Below are 20,320 nucleotides of genomic sequence, written 5' to 3'. Positions count from 1 at the left end.
TTTCAGCGATCCCTTGCATTTGTCTTTTTACATAAGCAGAAACTTTTCCCTCCCTCCTTGGAGAGATATTGTGGGAGGTATTTTGCCTTCAGTGCTTTCTCTTTCCTGCTTTTTTTAAAATTTAATTTTAAAATTATAAAGTAAATTTAGTGCTAGTGAAAGTGAAGGGGGAACCAGCTGGGGCTGGAGCCAGGGAAGGGGTAGACAGAGGCAGGGTTCTCCCTCCTTTCCCCACAGCGGCAGTCCCAGCCCTGCCCCAGGACCCCAGGCCCAGCCTGCAGCTGCCTGCTCACTCTCCCTGCTCCCCTCTCTCGATGCCATCCCCTTCCCCTCACCTCCCTGCAGGACTCTTGTGGACAGGGATGGGGGCAGCCTGCTCTGACGGGTGCCAGTTCTCCCTTCAGGAACCCCTGGCTCTGCAGAGTCACTTTCCCTCATGACCTGCATACTAGGGCCCCCTCAGTCCCTGCCAGGAGGGCAGGCAAGAGAAGGGGCCCCTACTCCCCTTAGTCACTAAGGCTGTTTGGCTTTCAGCTTGGTGGGTCCTGTTTGTCCCCCATACATGCCCTGCTAGTCTGCTAAACCTGCTGCACAGTTGGTTGCCCTGTTGATGGGATCAGAGTTGGGCAGGCACAGAGAGAAGATACACACACACACACACACACACACACACAGATACACAGAAACCCTCTGTAGCAGTGAGGATGAGTGGGGCTTCTATTTGCCACACGTTTTTGTGGTCACATAAATAGTACCCTCTGCTCTATAACATGTGTATGCATATAGGTGTTTGCATCTGATGCTACTGATGTGACCCATATCAATTATGAGAACTCTATAGTTTAAAATTTTAAGGCCTGTTCAGTGATGCTGAAAATGTTTATTTCTTAATCTGGGTGGAGTGACATGGGTGTGTTCGCTTTGTGAAAATGTATCAAGCGGCATACTTACAATGTGTGCACTCTTCGTTTTATACATGCCTGGCTTCAGTTAAAAAGTTTATTTAAAAAAAAAAAAAGGAAGCCCCAGCCTCAAAGGTAAAAAGAGGCCGCGCATTACAAAACAATAATAAAAATTTAAATGAAAGTGTCCTCCAGCCTGCTTTGCTCACTCTTTTCCGCTAGGAATGGTGGGAAGGGCTTGTAAAAATTAGTGGGCTGATAAAAAAGATTACAGACTGGTAGTCCATGAGGCATCCTGACCTCTAGTCTAGTCCACACGTGTGAAGTGCCTGGAAACTACCTGCAGACTTAGGCATAGATGTAGGATTTTAACATCTTGGGACCAAAGGATAAGACATGGTAAGGAGTAAGTGACTTGCCAATTAACATATTTCCGTCAACATCTGGAAAGCAAAATTGCAGCTGTTTTCCCTGCCCCCGCCCCCATTGCCACCTCTTCTTTTTTTTTCTGCACACTTAAATTTTTTGTATGCCTGCCATCCATATTTCAGTTTTCTGCACTGATGAAACCTTTCCACGGCTCTGTTCAAATCAGGTTGTTGGGTTTGGCCTTTTTAAAAAAAAAAAAAAAAGTGTATCTTACAGTCTGACAGTATAGTTTTTGGAGCGATTTATTTGAACAGGCCCAGGAGCCATTGATAATCCCTCCCTTTTCTTCCCCCCTCTCTGTCTTCCCAGAGCAGCTCAGGCCAGGAGCTTGGGGGAGGACTCTGGGCCGCCTCTGCCAGCTCAGTCCTTTCGCCTCTGCTCCTCCAGGCAGGTACTGACAGCTTCGCCCTGCACGGCCCTTCTGCGGTGTTTTTGTTTTCTCTTCGCCCCCCAAAAATATTTGAACCAAAAAGCCTCTCTTTTTTTTCCTCCACCCACAGCAAACTGAAAGGGCTAGTGAACCGTGATTCAACAGAGCGAGGGCGCCTCTTTTCTTCCTTAGCATTAATTAACTCAAGTTCGTTAGGACGTTGGGTCTGTCGCCCACAGTTTTCTCTTGTGTATGCTGAATCGGGTCATGGAGGGAGACTTCCCGTGCAAACAGTTTGTGTTGGAGCTGGAGGACGCAGAGGGGGAGAGAGGGTGAGAAAGAAAGGGAGCCGGGGAGGGATGGAGCATGGCTGGCCGAGGGGTGGGCACAGTCCGAGCTCCTCCAGGCACCCCGTGCCAGCCTCTGCAGAGGCCAGACAGCGGGGAAATGAGGATTCTTGGGTTTCCTTGGCAATGATCCTGATAATAAAATAGTTGGGGGAGCAAAATATTTTGAGAGATTGAAAAATGACCTCCTTCCAACTCCTAAAATTGTACATTTTGGGGCTCCCGGGCACTGCCTATTGCTGCAGCAACTGCAAGAAAGAGGCTCCCTCAGGGCTGAGGGTGCCAGGAGTGCAGGCCAGGTTGCGGGCAGGGGGCTAGGAGAAACCTTTCCTTGTTCTGTTTTCATCTCTGTCTCCAATATCAGGGGAAACAGAACAGGCAAGATGAGGGGGGTGTCTGGACGATCCTGATGGAGCTCTTGCAGAGGGGCTGGGAAGGTCACAGGCTTTTGGATTTTGTCATCTTTCTATCTCCTGAGCCCCCCAAAGGAGGGGACTTGCCGGAGGAGGGGAGTTAGGGTGCATTTTCACCATTTTGCTGTTTACTCTGGCCTTGTCTCTTGCCCTCCAGATATTTTCACTGAGTGCTGGGCAGACCTTATCTTCACCACACTGATCTCTCCTTCCCTTGCCTTTTGTCAGTTTTTCACCTCTCCTTTAGAGAAAGTTGTGAAGCTGGCCTGTGGGGTGGTTCTTCCCTTGTCCTGGTCCCTTGGCCACTGTGGAGTGACACTTTCCAGCTGAGGCTCACTTTCCAGTGAGGCTCCACACTGCCTTTGTCCCCCAGAATTCTCAGTGGTCATCTGTCCTGTACACTTAGAGGGTCCCATCCCATGCAGCCTACAGACGGGAGGAGAGGGCTTTGGCCTTCCCAGCTTTTTTTTTTTTTTTTTTTTTTTTTACTTCTGTTTGGTGACACAAGGAACTTTAGAGCTAAATAATGAATTAAAGACTAGGGTTTTTGTTTCCCATTCTCCGTAGAGGATGAGCTGAAAGTAAACAATTTCCAGTTGCCCTAGAGAGAATAGATTGTCTTCCCCAATATCCCCATTCCTACCCTATTTTATTCAGTGCCAAGAGGGTGAGGGAGATGTGCCTGGAGCAGGGGAGCGTTTGCAGCCAGAACGAGGCTGCCTGTTGGCCCGATCCCAGGCCACCGCTCCTGGTTTGTAGTCAGGAGGAGAAAAGGAAGGGAAGGGGGGTACAGTTTAGAGGAGAGAAGTGTGCGGCCTGGCTGTGAGGCAGACCCTGTCCTATATCCAGCACCAGGGTGTAGGGCGGATCCATTCAGCGAGCGTGAGGACCCTGGAAAGACACTGCTAGGAAGCACGGGCTGCCTTTTCCGAGCGGAGGAAAACAGGCCCAAGTCAGCCAAAAACCCGCTTTGTCCAAATTATCCAAGCTTCCTCGCAAAGTGCATTTTCCGGTTTCCATTCTTGGCATTTTGAGACTGTTGGATGATTTTGCTCTGGCTGCACAGCCCCTTCTCACTGGCCCTCCAGAGCAGTGAGGCCCTACCCTCCTCTAGGATAAGCGGCAGGGCCCCTTCCTTTCTCTGCCCGCTGCCGCTGCCCGGGGCTGCCGCGGTCCTGTCTGCAGTTCCCTGCCCATCTCTGCCCATGAGTCGAGTCTGGCCACTGCCTCTTTGTGGCCTTCCGTGAAGCAGAGATCTATGGGACCCGATGGGAGATCTTGGGGATATGAAATCAGCTTCTTTAGGTTCAGACCACTGGTGAATTATAAAATGCCAGCAATTGGGCAAACTAATTGGGGTTCTGTTTGTGGCCTTTTAAATTTCCTGCGTCCTTTCTCACCCAGACTGTAGATATGCAGTAGTAAAATGGATACTGAAATATCTGGTAATTTCTATGAAGTTTTGTCCGTTAGTCACACTGACTGCGTATAGTTGTCCAAATGAGCATGGGCCTATGTGTCCAGGATGTGAAAGAATAAATCTGGGCCTTAAAGCCAGCAGGATAGGGACAAATAAGATTTTTTTTTTTTAAAGATAAAGATACCTCCTAACAGTGTCCCTTTCTTAAAAGATACAACTTCTTGCGCTTCTAGATGTTTCACCATTGGTAGGTACGGGCTGGTTGCAAAAGCTATTATCAGGCTGGGAAGATTATTTTGTTTCCCTGAAGAATTTTTAATACCATATACGTGAACGAGGTACTGTACATGTTTTCTTACTTTCCATCAAATAATCCACAAGGCCTCAGTGGACTGGATGGTGTCCTGTAGAGTTTTTGCAAAGCATGCATTTCACTGTCTCTCGTGGAATCGGTCATTTTCCTTAGCTAGTTTTTCTTTTTCGGCCTCTGTCTCCGGGCCTGTTTCTGTCTTTTTCCTTGCTTATTTTTCCTTCTCTGCTCTGTCCTCTTCCCCTCCATTGTTGTTCTTCTCTGTCTTTGCAGTTTTGGGCCCAGCTTGGTGTTCCCTCTCCAGGTCTGGCTGTTTTTCTCTTTTCCTTTCGCTATTTCCTTTCTCTCTATTTCTCTTTCTCTGTGGCCTGCTCAAGTCTTTCTCTTCTGGGGGGACATTTTTCCCAGTGACAGCTGAAACCAGTATGGATATTTATTTTAGAAATGTTTCAGTGAAAACTGTTGCTGTTTTTACCAAATTCTATATATTCAGCAATGTAAGAGAGAGGTCTTTCTTCCACAAAGGCAGCAAATTCCTTTCCAGCAACCAAAACCCAAGTAAATTTTAGAAGTTTCATTTCTGTCTTCTTAATTTTATTCTGAAATGGGGAAAATACCTTTTCCCAAAATTTTTCCTGCCTCTCTTTTATTTTTTTTCCCCTCGTTGTCTTTAATTTTTTGTTTGTTTTTTGCTCACTTTGACCAGCATCACTGACTTCCTTTTTCCCTCAGTTCTTTTTTCTCTCATTCTCTTTCCCCCTTTCCTTTTTTCTCCTCCCCTCTGCTGCATGCCCCCATGCTCCCTCCATTGCCTGAACCCTTGCACTTGCCAGTGACTCAGACCTGGAGAAGCCTTGAATCATCTCAGGGATTTTTGTCTTGGCTCTGGTCCTCGGTGCAGGGTGCAGAGCGGTCTGATCTCCCACCCGCCCCAGGGGCTGGAGGGGAGAAGGGAAGGAGGCTGGACTGGGACAGGTAATCTTACCAACAGGAGCCTCAACTCTCTTAACAAAAGGGGGACAGCCTCCTTTTGTCTGGGGCTCTTGAGGGGCGTGTCTGGGCCCGCTACCAGTGCCACGCAGGAGTGGGGGGCGGGAGGGGGTGTGCTGAAATGTTTCTAATGGAACCCGAGCAGTTCTTCTCTGTGTGCACCCATTGGGGGGAGAGACAGAGAGAGATACAGAGACACTGAGACCTTCCCCTCTCCCTTCCCAAGCACTCAGAATACCCTGACTACTCTTCCAGCACAGCCTCCTCGCTGGGAGCCAGCAGCCCCTACAGGGAACAGGGTGAGAGGAAAGTAAAATGTTGCCTGAGAATCCTCTGCCCGCCTTCAAGGTTATGGCCACAGGCAAGAGAAGGACAATTGACGATTGTTCTCCCTTCTAGTTTCTCCCCTGGGAAGGGCCTATTGCTTCTCCTCCTTAAGAGAGCCTTGAGGGGGCACTTGGGACTCTGTGTGGGTCCCTGAGGCTTCACTCCTCTGTCGTCCCTCCTTTGCCACTTCTCTGTCAAATCTCTCTGCCACTCCATCGGCCTTTGACCACCCTCCTTCCAGGAGTGAGTCACGTATCTCGGCCTGTCTCCATAACTTCTACGAGGATCCCTCCGTCTCATCTCCTGACTGTGGGACTGCGGCTCCCCCACCCCCATCCCTGACCCAGTTGTACCACCAGATTCAGGTTCAGCCCGTGCACATCTCTTCACCAGCAATGTGGTCTGTGAGATGGAACATGCCAGGACTCCCCAGGAAGCTGATGTTGGCCATTTTCTGTTCAGTGTCTAATATTTAGTACAAATCAGAATTACCAGAAAAACATCCCTGTGCCAACTATTTCACTTGTAGTTTTTATGGCCTCATCTTGACTTAGAAAGTAAAATTGTTTCCTCAAGGTGGAGAGGCTGGGTTTGGTACCTTATGTCACTAACATCTTTGGCTGATTGGACTGAAGCTGGTTATTAACATGATGTGAATTATTGAACAACCACCCTAAGAGGCCTGTCCCTGGTGGCACCTGCCTGCTGCACTCTCACCTATGACTGTTTCTCTTGGGGGTCAGCCTTGAGCTTGCTTCACTTGAAATAGACCATTCAGGGCACAGAGTGCGGTCCCAGGTGTTGGGTGGCCCCTCTCCCATTGTCAGGGTTCAGTGCCAGCCCAGGGCTGGATATTTTGTTTTGGCACACCCCAGGCGCTCTTCCGGGAACCTTTCTGCTGAACATAAAGGCCGCATAAAGGCCACAGAGCACAGGGTTTCAGTTGGGGAAGAAAGGGCTCCAGTGAGCAGTGACCTGCCCCCCATCTTACCAGCTGAGGGCTGAGCCTTGCCTGGGGAGAGGGCGGCTGTAGTGATGGGGTTCCCAGCAGAATCAGATCGCTCTCTCCCTGTCTGTGTCCTCGTCCTTCCTCCTCTGCTTTTCCTTTCATTTCATATCCCTTTCCTTACTGCTTTTGGGAGGCTTAAAGCATGACTACTCCATAGCTCTAACTGGAGAGACCCCCTGCAGAGGTGGGGCTCCCTCTCCCCACTGCTCAGCCTCCCTGCCTGCCAGGGGACCAGAAGCAGGGGCTCCCCTGGTGGGTCTCTTCTTTTCTCTGTGACTTGATTTCCTCAAGGCGGAGGTACCCGCTTTTCCTGATAGGGCCCTTTGCTTTGTGTCTTGTTGTGTCTTTTCTGAGCTCTCTCCCTTTCATTTGAGTTTCTCGTTTTATACTTTTGTACCTTGTACTTGGGCCCTTTAGTCTGAATTGATTTGGGGGACACGTAAAAAAAGTAATCTTAGATCAACTGAAGAGGGCAGATCTGGAGAAAGTGAAGAATTAAATGTCTGGGTGGTGGTGGTGGGCACTGGGCAGACTCAGGGCCTCTGTTCAGAGGTAGTGTCCATCTTTCCACCTTTGTCACTTCTCCCTGGGGCTGGCTGTTGTGTTTGTGGCTGCTTGTAGAGCTTGTCAGCGGAGTGCTGTGACAGGAGGCTATTTTAATAAACTGTTGCAGTTTCTCAAGCCGAGCTGCGTTGCGTTGGCATCCCTCGTCACCGCTAATGGAGCGTGCGTGGCTGGGTGTGGGCCGAGGAAGGCGGCTGAGCTCTGAGCTTGCTGGAGGCTGGGGGAGAAGGGGAGGAGGCACGGGGTGCTGGGGGCCCTGCCTCGTCTGGGCGTGCTCCTGCAGCAGCCAGACTTGGGGGCCTGTGGGGTGGTTACACCCTGGGCAGCGGGTCCCTGCCCTAGAAGTGCTGCTGGCATGGACACTTTCCGAGCTCTCTTTCTTCGTATATCTATTCATAGCACTGCAGGCAGGCTCGTGTGTATGGCCGGGGAGGAAAACTTCCACTCGCCCCTGTGTGCTCCATAAATAATAATAATAATAATAAAGAAACAGAACCAGAAAAAGAGAGAGTGTGCGGGCCCCAGAGAAAGACTGAAACCAAAACAGAGAGAGAAGGCGCAGCTGCTTCCCCAAGGCCTTCTGGGGCTCCCGCCCGCCAGCCCGCCCGAGTCAGGCCTTTATTTATTTATTTTTCTGGCTTAAAAAAAAAAAAAAAATTCTGCATCTTCCTCAATCCCAGTCCCTCCCGCTCCACCACCCCACCCCACCCCACCCCCAAATTTGCTGGGTGGCTGCTGCCAAATGGACCCGAGTGGGAGCCTGGAATGAAAAATTCATAACTGCTGGACTTTGCTTGTTCATTAGACGTGAACTTGTCGATTGGGCAAATTGTTTTTGGTCTCCAACTGCCGGGGGCTCTCCCCACCCTCCCGGCTCGCCCGGTTCCCTCCTCCCCTTGGATGCAGCCATTGGCTGCTCGTGGATGTCTCTTTGCCAAATAGGTGGATCCTTCTTTCTCTCCCTCTCTCTCTCTTTCTCTCTCTCTCTTCTCTCTCTTCCCCCCGCTTTTTACTGGCTTGGCACAAGCAAATGGATGGGGATTGAGCATGAAAGGAGAGAGAACGAGGGAGTTGAGAGGAGAAAAGGAGCAAAAAAAAACCCCCAAAACCCAACCAGCGTACACACACACAGAGACACACACACCGCCCCATCCCATCCACGTCCCCCCTCGATCCTCAATCTCTCCCTTCCCCCTTTCTTCCTTCCCTCCCTCCCTCCCTCACTCCCTCTCTCTCTTTTGCACGCGTCTGCCAGCAACGGTCTGCAGCCGGTCAGAACTCGTCCTCTTCCCCGGGAATCTGCGAGCTCCCCCTTTTCCTCCGATCAGGCGGAGGGAGGCAGCTTGAAGTTTACACCCCTGTGCCGCTGCCAAAGCCGAAAGCCTTTTTCTTCAACTGCCGCTTTTTCCCTCCTGGTTTTTGTTTTTGTTTTTGTTTTGCACGGGGGTGGAGTGGGGTGCGTTGCTGTGTGTGTGTTGGGGGGGAGATGGTGGAAGGCTGGTTTTAATTTTTTAATTTTGCATATTTTTGTTTTCTTTTTTTTATGGGGAGAGGATGCACAAGGGAAGAAATTGAAAAAAAATTTTTTGTTGGCTTTTGTTTACCTGGCGTGTGTGGCAACCAGCTCTCTCCTCCTCTCTGCTTGCTATCCCTGACCTTTCTTTCTTTTTGCTCCTTTTCAAAAAAAAATATTAATTTCTCCCTTCTGTGCAATGGAGCATGGGGGGGGAGGAGGGGGAAGGGTTTGAGAATCCACCCAAGCCCGGCCCCTATTCCCCAGAACACCAATAATAACCCCCTTTAAAACATTTACCTTCCTCCCCTGCTCCTCCTCCTCCCCCCTCCCCCCACCCGCCCCCAACTCACAACTCTGTTGAGTCCAGAATCTCAGAATCGGGCGTTGGGCTTTGCCGGGTGCTTCAGATCAATGGTAATTATTTAATTTTTTCCAGTTTTATTTTTGTAAACAGAAATCAATTATTATTTAAACTTCAAACAAGCAAACAAGCAAAAAAAAAAAAAAAACCCAAACAAAACCGAGACAGCCCAGCCCTCTGTCACCTGACTGAGTGGAAAAGAGGGTGAAGGGGTCGTGGGAGGCTGGGGAAGGGGTCGCAAGAAGACCCATGTAGCTTTTAACCCTAATGTGGCCGAGACAACCACCTTATTTGTGCTAACAAGAAGTGTTTTGTTCCTTATTACTGTGATTAACATTAGTATCGGTGTGGATAACAAAGCTGAAATCACATATTTGGGATGTAGATCTGATTAAAAAATGCTGGGGTGAATGTTCCAACTGGATCAGGAGAAAAGAAAATGAAAACAGCCTGGGGAGAGGGAAGCCAGATCCGTTTTCTTCACTCGCTCGCTCCGTGGATGTCATTTTCTCTTTTCTCGGGGGTGGCCGGAAAATCGACCGGTGTCAGGAGTGAGAGGCGGCCCCGCACGCCCCCGCCCGCGCGTCCCCCGGCGCCTGTGCAGACGGACACCGCGCTGGGGCGAGCGGACAGGAGTTCACGGCTGCGATAGAACATGGAGATGTCATGGGCGCGACAGAGCCTGGCGGGGATACCAGCAGCGTGTGTGTGTGGACGGCAACGTTGTCTGTGCGAGCGTGTGTGTGAGTGAGTGCGGGAGAGAGAGAGAGAGAGAGAGAGAAAATAGGTGTGTGCACAGGCTCCCGGTGCCTCTGTCTGGCTGCTGAGGCTGAGATGGGAGCAAGTGGCTGGCGAAGCTGGTGGTGGCTTCAAACCACACTTTTGTAGAACAATCGCAAGAGAAAAATTGTTAGGGGAGGAGGGAGGAGGAGGAGAAGGCGGTTTTCCTTGCACCCCCCCCTTCTAACACTGTTTTTCTCCTTCTCTCTTTCCCCCTCATCCCGTCTTCCCCTCCTCCCGTCCTCCCTCGCCCCGCATGCTCCCGGCTTGCCGCCTGCAGGATGAGTTCCACCCGTTCATCGAGGCGCTGCTGCCTCACGTCCGCGCCTTCTCCTACACCTGGTTCAACCTGCAGGCGCGGAAGCGCAAGTACTTCAAGAAGCACGAGAAGCGGATGTCGAAGGACGAGGAGCGGGCGGTGAAGGACGAGCTGCTGGGCGAGAAGCCCGAGATCAAGCAGAAGTGGGCATCCCGGCTGCTAGCCAAGCTGCGCAAAGACATCCGGCCCGAGTTCCGCGAGGACTTTGTGCTGACCATCACAGGCAAGAAGCCCCCCTGCTGCGTGCTCTCGAACCCCGACCAGAAGGGCAAGATCCGGCGGATTGACTGCCTGCGTCAGGCTGACAAGGTGTGGCGGCTGGACCTGGTCATGGTGATTTTGTTTAAGGGGATCCCCCTGGAAAGTACTGATGGGGAGCGGCTCTACAAGTCGCCTCAGTGCTCGAACCCCGGCCTGTGCGTCCAGCCACATCACATTGGAGTCACAATCAAAGAACTGGATCTTTATCTGGCTTACTTTGTCCACACTCCGGGTAGGTTGCTATCAGCCTTTTTTCCCCCCATTTCATTTTACTTGCTGGCATTTGTTCTGTTTATTGTTCTTCTTATTTCCAAACGATAACACACCACAGGCCTAACTGGTACACCCGTCCTGCCAGGGCCTGCATCACATTTGATGTGTCCTTCTCCTTTTCCCCCTCTTTCTGTTTCCCCCCCCCACCTGCTCCATTCGTCCCCCTCTGCTCCCTGGTGGTGGTAGGGACTTTGTGCCTCTCCACCTTTTGAGGACTCATCTGGTCAGAAAGATGCTGCGGGTTTTAGGGCCGGGGCCAGGATGCCCCTGGAATTATCCATGATGGTGAGAGTTTAAGATGAAAAACAACCACCACAATCAGTCAGTTGCTCTTATTAAAATGAGTCAGAAGAAGTATTGGGGGGCAGGTGCTAGCTTTCCTGCGGCTTCACTTCAAGTCCCAGGAAAAGCTGGATTTGGCACAAGCGGGGTGGGCAGCAGTTCGGTGGAGAGAGGGGGCATGCGAAAGCTCTGGATATGAGACCGAATGAATAGAAAAGAGGAAAGAAGGCACGGTGGGCAGATCCTGGGGCCTAGATGCCCAGACGGGAGCTGTTTTGGCTGGGATTTGGCCATGGGGGGGGTATGAAAGTAATTTGATTTCATAGAGAGTGAAAACTAGCAGGAGGTTCTTTGAGCTCTTCGCCTTCACCTTGTTTCGGCTGAAGTGGCGAGGTCCCAGGCTGGCTGCCCGTAGCTCTGGAACCTCTGCCATGGGGGTGGGCAGAGAGGCTTTCCCAGGGCTCAGGCACCAAGGGAGCAGTGTTGCTGTGGAAGAGATCTTAAACAAACAAACAAACAAACAACGACAACTAGAAAAACTCTGTAAAATCTCCTTTTCCTTTTGCGTTCCAAATAATTCTGTTTTTCTTCTTCACTTTTCCAGTCTTACGCTGCATTTTGGGTCAGAGTGGTTTACTTCTCCTCCCCTGGTCCTTTTTTTTTTCTTTTCTTCTTTTTTTCCCCCCCTTCCCCTTTCCCTTTTTATAATTTCTTTCCGCTTTTGTTTTCTTACAAATTGAAACAGAGATGGCTGGTTAATTTTTAGCCTCCACTCAGCTACGCCCAATTTACTGCCGCCTTTGAAACCTAAACGGGCGGCACTCTGTGATTAAGCAAGGCAGAAGTGTGTTTACATTATGCCTAACCAACTTGTAATGAGAGGGCTACCAAACCTTTCTCTCTGTGTGTGTGTGTGTGTGTGTGTGTGTGTGTGTGTTTTCCTTTCCACCATTCCAGTATTTTTTTCCCCCTTCATTTCCCTTCTTCCTCTCTTTATGCGAATGTGAGAGAATGTGGCTTGACTTCAACTCCAGCGAAGGTTCTTTCCCGAAAGTGTGTGTCTCTGTGTCTTCCTTCCTGTTCATTCACAAAGAAGAAAAGCGACTCAGAACTGCCGTGGTCACCCCCTTGCCTTCTTGGGAAGTTGAGAGAAATGATATCACTGGATCCCGAAATAAAATTCGGGGTGGGGGTGCTTCCAGAACTGTGTCAGGAATGTAACCTCAGTGAGCACTGCGAGTTTACATGTTGGGGAACTGTAGGGAGGAGAAGGTGGTATTTGGGGTCTCTCTTCTTGCTAGTTCTCTCTTGTTCTGAGAGGTGGCTTTGGCAACTGGTTGGAGGCAGTAGATACTGCTCTGCTACCCCCGCCAGGCCCTAGTACCTATATGGATCTTTCTAGGCCTGCACCCAACCCTGTGTGACCATCACAACCCCTCATGCAGAGGGGCAAGCCACCAGTTCTTCTTTCTCCCTTCAGCTTGACTTTTTTTCTTCTCTCTTTTTTCTTTTTGGAGAAGAGACTAAGAGGAAAAAAGTTATGCCCTCTTTCTCTGTCTGTACAGCACGCCAGAGTGGGGAGGGTACGTACCTGGTGGTGTTGGAGGTGGCTAGTGGCTCGGAGGAGGGTTGGAGCCTCCAGCTTGCCGGTGTGGCCGTCAGATAGCTCCTCCACAAGAGGATTCTGCATCTTCTGATTTTAGAACTAGGGTCCCCAGAGCATCTGAGATGAAAATCAACACTCAGTCTTCCTCCTGAGCTGGCTTCCTTCTATCTTGCTCCCTGGGTGGATCCTTGCAGCCAAGTTGTTTCCCTGGCCTCTTTTATTTTAGACCCAATTCTTGACTGCTGCCAGCGTGGAGCTAAGGTAGGATGAGGTGTGTGTGAGGAAGGAGACTGTTTCCTGGCCAGAAATAAGGTCGCCCCAACGGTCCCAGCTCGTGAGATCCTTTGCCCAGGAATATGAGTGAATTCATAGCCCATCACATGTAGCTGAGGCCACCTCTGTCTGGGATGAGGCCAAATCTCCTATGCAAAAGTGGAGTAGAGAACTAAGGATATATTTTCTATCATTCAGGCCCTAGACTCCAGATAGTTTCAATGAAGGTGGGATTTTTCTTGCTGGAATTGCTTTAGTTTGAGCGTGCCTTCCTGAAGTGAGTTGGGGGAGTTGGTGTGGCCTAGGCCACCAGTGGGCCTCATTGCTTATTCCTCTTTGGAGTTGGGTCAGTGGTCTTGAGGTGGCGCGGAGTAGACAGAGCTTCCTCCTCAAGCTGCCTCAGTTTGCTAGAAAATGTCTTCAGTGGCTGAGCCACCAAACAGCATTGATCCACGGGCACCACCTTCTCCATGCCTGCCCAGTAACACTCAGCAGAGCTGCCACATGTTCCTTGCTCCCAGGATAATAAGCTGGAGGCAGGGGCCCGGGTGGCAAAGGCTCAGATAAGAGTTGCTTTGGACTCTGAAAGACATGGTTTTCTTTCCCTTAAAACTGAGCTGGAGAGTCAGATCTGGGTTGATCCGGTGGTGCCAGGTTTGATGACAGTAAAATTGATGTGAGGTCAAGTTTGGGGCATGTGGCTTTGCTCCCAGGTGTCCCATGGCCCTCGGGGCCCTTGTTATGCCCCAGATGAAGCTTCGAGAGATGGCATGTTTGAGAGGGAATAAAGGACATATGTATGGCATTGATAGCTCCACTCCCAGAATACGGGGTCCAAAAGGCTGCCATGAGGCTGGCCATCCTGCTGGCAGGAGTCTTACCGTGTGTCTGTCTGTGTTCAGGAGGGGAGGTTGAGGCAGGGCAGGGTCAGAGGACACTACCATGGGGAGGAGGGTATCCTTTTCCTGGTGATGTCCTTCCATCCAAAAGGAGTGTCCCAGAGCGGGTGGCTGGGGACAGGGGGTGCAGAGGAGGGCCAGGAGGCCTCCATTTGTATGAGGAAGGATTGCTGAGCATGCCTAGAAGTGCTGCTAGACTCTCTCCAAAGCTTCTGCGGTGCTCTGAAGGTCACCAGTGCCTTTAGACCTTCCCTGCCACCTAGGGCCTTGGTCCTGGGAAAGAGAAAAAAAATCCAAAACTAATTAAATGCTTGACTGAATGGAACTGTCAGCTTCTCCCCGTCAGATCCCTCCAGTGGGCCCGAGGTGGGCCCACGATGTCTAGGTATTCGGGTGGTGGCTCTTTCTTTTACCTAAGCTTGTTCATGATGGAGCATTTCACACATGCAGGGAACCCCAGTGCACCCACCACCAGTGCCAACAGTCACCAACCCAACGCCGGTCTCGATTCGCCCATCCCCTGCCTGCGCACACTGGGTTATTTAGAAGAAAATTCAGGCATCAACGCTTTTCATCTGTAAACATTTCTGTGCACATCTCTAAAGATAAGGACTCTTTAAAAACCAGACCACAATACTACTATCACACCTGTTAAAAATTAAACAATTTTTTTAAGTATCATCAGATACCTGGTTAGTGTTCACAATTCCCTAATTATTGCCTGGTTTTAGTTTATAGTTTGTTTGTCTGAATTAGGATCCAGATACGGTCATCTATGCATTGCAGTGGGTTGATCAGTTAGTCTCTCGACTCATACTCTCTAGGTAGTCCTCTTCCTCCTTGTCTTCCTCCTCCTCTTCTTCCTTGGTCTTGGTTTCTTTTCTGACAGTTTTTATTGTTGTTTTTGTTGAAGGAAGCGGGTCATTCGTCCTGTAGGGTTTCCCTGTCTGGACTTTGCAGGCTGCTGCCCTGGGTGGTTCAGGGTGCTGCTTTGAAAGGACATCCTGCCTCCCTTCCTGCCCTCAGGTCCTTCAACGGCTGGGCTCAGCCTTACCTGTTGTGGGAAATAGGTTAGCACCTGAGGATTTGTCTAAGGGAACTTTTTCAAGTGTAAGGTCACCCTTCTCGGGTACGAGAGCTTCCTGGTTTTAGCACTCTAATTCAGGGCTGGGGGCTTCGCAGTGAGCACTGGTTTTGGGGTCTGAGGGAGGGCTCCTCGTCTGCATCCTTACTTGGTGGTAAGAGGGCATAGCTCGGCCGTGTTCATCCTGCCAAGATGCAGCTGGTGCCAGCAGTGTCCCCCAAGCCTGTGCTGGACACGGACACCCAACCTGTCTAGTGGCTTTGTTGTGAGCATGTGGGAGAGGCTGCAGGAGTGCCAGCCACCCTCTCAATGGTCACCGCTACCTTGGACCCTGTGCCTCCTCACCCATTGCCTCCTTTTTCAAGGCCTGGAAATGCCACTAGTCTGTGTCTTTGAGGCAGCGCCATCTGGTGCCAGGGCTGACAAAGACCGCAGGCCCAGGAACCCATTCGTAAAATTAGCAAAATCGATGGATTATCTTTTAACCCAACTTATCTTTTAACCCTTTAGAACATCCCAGAAGAGATGTCACTGTTGTTCAAAGGTCAGCTTTGGTCATCGTAAAATTTTTCCATCTGTCTAGCTCAGAGGATGGTTCAGGGATTAAACCAGCCTGTATGTGAAAACACTGGCACGCAGCAGGCAAGTGGTGAGGGAAGCTACTAGGATTTAGTGAGCTCGAGGCCGTCTCCTTATCATCTTTACCTGTTGGTTTTGTTTCTGTCTTAAGGGACAACCCAGGTGAAAGCTGGTTTTTCTGTAACACGGCCGCCTTTCACATACCAAAGGCAGCTCTTATATCTTCTTTCCATCCATCTCCCCAGGAAGCTGTCTCCTCTCCAGCCCAAATGTCGCCAGTCCCTCAAACCTGTCTCATCTGACGTGGCTCCTAATGCCCTTGCCATTTTGGTCACTACCCCCTGGAGGCCCTGTGGTTTGTCCTGGTCCTCAAACTGGCGTGTTCAGCATTGAACACAGAAATTCCAAGCACAAGCAGATCCTAGCCAACCACGGTGGCTACGTAGTTTTCAGGGCCGTCCAGCTACATAATATGCAGGGTCCAGTGCAAAATGAAAATGTGGGGATCCTTGTTCAAAATTTCTAGGAATTGTAACACAACAATAGTTAACCAAACAAGGGGCCACGACGGTTGCACACCCATGAAGCTGGCGCCGGCTGCCTTTGCTCTGGACATCCTGTGTCTGTTAATGCGACCCAAGGTGCCTGGTTCTGGGTGGTATGAGACAATGAGGGGGCTTAGTCCTGCCTCAGAGGCGCTGTGACCTCAAAGGAGAGAGCAGAAATGCCCAGACCCCATCCCCAGGCTTGGTCTTGTTCTCAGACTCCTTTGACCACCTGCTCCTGTCCCTTTTGTCCATAGCACTGCCTGCCCAACCAGTCAAGAGCCCCCACTGCCTACAGCATTCAGTGGGGGGGTGTCTTGGTAGAGTGCTCACTCTGCTGGCTGGATCAGAGGCTGTGGCACGGGGAAAAAAGAATCACCCTTGTCTGAGCTCTAGCCGGCAAAGCACGGACCGTGAATGAGCCAGAGAGGACCTGGACGCCTGAGCCCATAATTATGGACATGGTGACCAGCTGTGCTCTATCACTGACCCGGAGGAAACCAGGCCACTCTGCAGCAGGAAGGCTGGGGTCTAGACACGCAAAAGGACTTCCTCAGGACTTGGTTTACTTTTTGGCACTGCCAAAGCATGGTAGAATTTCCTTTATCCATGAAATGCACACTTAATGAACTTACTATGAGCAAGGCCCTGGCCTGGGGGCTCCTAGATCTCTAAGAAGGAAAAAATCCTGCATGTGCCCAGCAGGTTTTGGATAAAGGCTTCACAACGACTTCTAGAAGGCTCCATCCTGTAGGCATAGGTGTGAACCTGCAGTGATCCATGCTGGAGGGGAGGGAAGGCCTACAGGGCTTCACTGGGGGCAGCTCCAAGAGGGCCATGAATCGGGGAGTCACAGCCCTTCTTGGACACCTTCTAGTGTTGTGGAGACCTGGGATGCCAGAGGAAGAGTGGTCAGAAAGGATGGTGAGGCCAGTGCTGTGTTCCTCTTTTCTGGCGTCCTCCAGCATCTGGATCGAGGGGACAGCTGAGTGTCCCCATTTCTGCCTAGGGAAAAAGGTGGCTCCCTCCCCACCCTTTTTCTCTTTTCCCCATCCGTCCGGCCCCCCGCCCCCTGTCTCAGGAGCTGCCACGCTTCAGTTATTTTATCCTTCAGTGTCCGATTCAGAAGTCTTTTCAAAGGCCCCAGCCGTGTCAGCGCGGTGCTCGCACAAAAGGCCTCTTTGATTTCTTGTTTGTTTTCATTTGCCAGCGGAGGGGGAGGGGGGCAGGAGAGAAAGAGCTTCTGGGTTTTAAAATTTTTATTTGGGTTGCTTCATTCTCAGAGAAGTTGGCTCCCTGGAACTCCTTTCTGAGTTGGGGGTTTGGAGACAAGTGGCGGCCTTCTGGGGAGAGGGCCAGGGTAGGAGTGGGGGCCTGTGGGGGAGGGGGGCACTCCCAAAGCAATAGGAGGTAGTTGGTGATTCCCTCTACAAATACTTGGGGCAATTCTTAGGTGCTAGGCCCGAGATTGGGTTGGAAGCCCTGCTTCTTGAATAGAGAAAGGTCTGAGGTGTCTGACACAAATGACATTCCCATTTGTCATGTCTCTCAAGGAGGGTTTGAGTGGTTGTGAACCTTGGCTTTGTTGTTTTCCCTCTTTTGTCCCAGATTCCGCCTTTGGGGGAGTCCTTCTAACACACACACTTTCCAGAGATTCTCAGTGCCTCAGACAGGTTGGGGCTTCCTATTCTGTGTCAGAGAATGAGGCAGAGGGCACGAAAGGTGTATCCAGGACCAGGCGTCTTCCTGGGAGTGGTGCTAGAGGACCTGGGCCTGCCATTTGCGTAGGACTTTGAGAGCAGGTCTGTACTGCCGAGCTCTGGCGACTAGGGAGTTGGGGCCGAAAGGAGATGGAGGGCCACCCTCGCACAAGCTTTGCAATGAGAGACACCCAGACCAGTGTGCCTATTGGGGTGCATACCTTAAGCACATATTGGTGTGCCCTGACATACCCGCAAGAAGGGGCACAGCCCGCGGGTTTGCATGCCCGAGCGCAGGCCTGATAGTCAGGGCTTGGGAAGACAGCACTGGAGACCGAGGCTCGGGCAGGTGGTCACGGGCATCAGCAACAGGGAAGTGTGCCCACTGGGTGAGGGGGGGCTCCGCAGGGCCTGGTTGGCAGACGGGAGGAGGAGGCTGGGGGGCTGAGAGATAGATAAATATAGCTGATGGCATTTCTGATGATAGGTTTTTCTTGGCACTGAGGGCACCGTGGAAAACAGCACGACAAACGCCTGGCCCTGCAGGCCGCCGTCGCCATTTTAAGTGTATTTGAGCTGAAGGGTTGTTGGTGTTCGAATAGGGTCTCAGAAGGCAGAAGGGTTGGGGTAGGGAGGTTTCACTGGACTGGGCCTTATCCCCTGGGTGCCTGGGTTCCTTCCTTTGTCTGTATGAATATCTCATACCTGATTTTATGGTCCTCTGGGGATTTTAAAAAATATTTTTGGGTTGCCCTTTGTGGTCCTGCCTCTCAAGTGACTTGTCCCACTGCCAGCTGCTGTGGCCTATCAGTAGGGGTTATTCTGGCTCTTCTCCCACTTTTAATGTCTTAGTGATGACATGGCACGCCACTGCCACCCCAGGGACAGGGCATTCATTTGGTGTTATTTCGGGGATACTCAACAATTCAAGGGGTACCTGCTTGTCCAGGCTGCCAACAAATTCTTGTCCCCTTTGACTGAGGAAGGGGTATGCCCTTCATCTCTGTTCCCTGCTTTAATTCCATTTTTCCATTGAAAGTCCAGTATGGTCTTAGCACTGCGCTTAGTCCTTTCTGTGTATTCATACCCCAAATTTTCACCCTGATTCTGGTTTTAAACCCATATTCCTGGCTGTGTGTGTGTGTGCACTCAGGTGACACGTGTAGGGGTCTCTACATGTAGTGAGGAATAAGCAAACCAGACCGGGGGACCAGGGAGGCCTCCTGGAAGATGACCTGCTTGATCCCCACCTTGAAAGACAGGGAAGAATCAGTTTGTTTTCATTAGCAGACTTAGCCTTTGCGGTGCCTAGAGCTGATTTCCTCCTCACAGTGTTTGAGTGAGACAGACAGGGCAGGTATCATTATAACCACGGACAGAGGAGGGACCCACAGTATGGAGATATCAAGGGACTCAGGTCACACTATGAGCTTCCTGCAGAAGGGGCCAGACCCCAGGTTCCAGGTCACTGAGCACCTCGGCCTCTCTCTGAGGACCTTGTCGCTCCTTGAACTTGACTGGGATTACTGGCCTTGGCGGAGTCTTAGAGGAGAAAGGCTCATGGGCACTCTTTGGGGCCTGTTTCATCGCTGTGGTCTCTGTTGCTCTCTAGGAGGGGCTGGAGCCCAGCTTGTGGCTCAGCTCAAGGGCTCCCCCAGCTGCTGAGCAGATGGGCTGAAAACCAAGAGGGCACCTGGCCCTGTCCTGACACTGGCCTCTCTCCCCCACCGGCAGGCCACAGCTCCCTGCCTCTAACCTCAAGAGGCAGCTTGAGTCTAGCATAGACAGAGGCCGGGACAGCTGACACCCCACCCTGCTAAGGCCAGCTTGGCTTCTTATCACACCTCTCTTGAGTGCGGAGGAGGGGTCCCACTTGACCTTCACAGGTAGAGTGGGCAGGAAGTCCAGATGCGGGGCCAGGCAGGCTCTGCTGGATTTTAGAATCCCTCATCCTTGCTCTGTCACGCCCTTTTCCTGGGAGTCAGCTTGGAATCACAGTTTGAAATAAAAATGAATGTAATTATCTCAATTAACCAGATGATCGCTGGAAGTTTTGCAATAATCTGCTATTCACTGCCTTGTGTGATCCTTCACATAGACTCTCATCCTCACCCTTTTCTTAAAGTTGGAAAACTCTGGGGCTCTGTTTATAAAAACTCTCCCAACATGCTGAGGGCTGCGTAAAGGGAGAGGGTGGCTCACGGCTCTAGATTTTCCCTTGCTTCCATGGCTAATAAGACAGGAGCTTACCTCTCATCATTTTTTTTTTTTTTTTTTTTTGAGACAGAGTCTCACTCTGTTGCCCGGGCTAGAGTGAGTGCCGTGGCGTCAGTCTAGCTCACAGCAACCTCAAACTCCTGGGCTTAAGCAATCCTACTGCCTCAGCCTCCCGAGTAGCTGGGACTACAGGCATGCGCCACCATGCCCGGCTAATTTTTTGTATATATATATTTTAGTTGTCCATATAATTTCTTTCTATTTTTAGTAGAGACGGGGTCTCACTCTTGCTCAGGCTGGTCTCGAACTCCTGACCTCGAGCGATCCACCCGCCTCGGCCTCCCAGAGTGCTAGGATTACAGGCGTGAGCAACCGCGCCCGGCCTACCTGTCATCATTGATATCAGCTCCCCTGGAGCCGGGTTTCCCAGCCACGGCTGAAGACATTCGCACTGGATCGTTCTGTGTTGTGGGGGGCTGTCCTGGGCATTGTCGGGTGTTCAGCAGAATCTCTCGCCTTGACCCACTAGAAGCCAGTTGCATAG

General features: G+C 51.0%; 1 protein-coding gene across 7 annotated transcripts in view; it reads left to right on the top strand.

The window, feature by feature from the left end:
• NFIX (nuclear factor I X) overlaps positions 1-20,320 on the top strand; it is a 99,362-nt gene that overhangs the window by 19,329 nt on the left and 59,713 nt on the right. For 3 of the 7 annotated variants that reach the window (XM_069477570.1, XM_069477606.1, XM_069477587.1), the window contains exon 2: positions 10,019-10,550. In XM_069477570.1, the coding sequence (XP_069333671.1) occupies positions 10,019-10,550 (532 nt within the window). Of the gene's footprint in view, positions 1-8,948; positions 9,012-9,558; positions 9,665-10,018; positions 10,551-20,320 lie in introns of those variants that run through there. The other 4 variants (XM_069477579.1, XM_069477597.1, XM_069477615.1 and 1 more) reach the window with 3 other exon arrangements.

Source organism: Eulemur rufifrons, chromosome 2 (assembly GCF_041146395.1).
Source record: "Eulemur rufifrons isolate Redbay chromosome 2, OSU_ERuf_1, whole genome shotgun sequence".
Taxonomy (NCBI): domain Eukaryota; kingdom Metazoa; phylum Chordata; class Mammalia; order Primates; family Lemuridae; genus Eulemur; species Eulemur rufifrons.
This window is presented reverse-complemented; position numbering and strand designations above follow the sequence as displayed.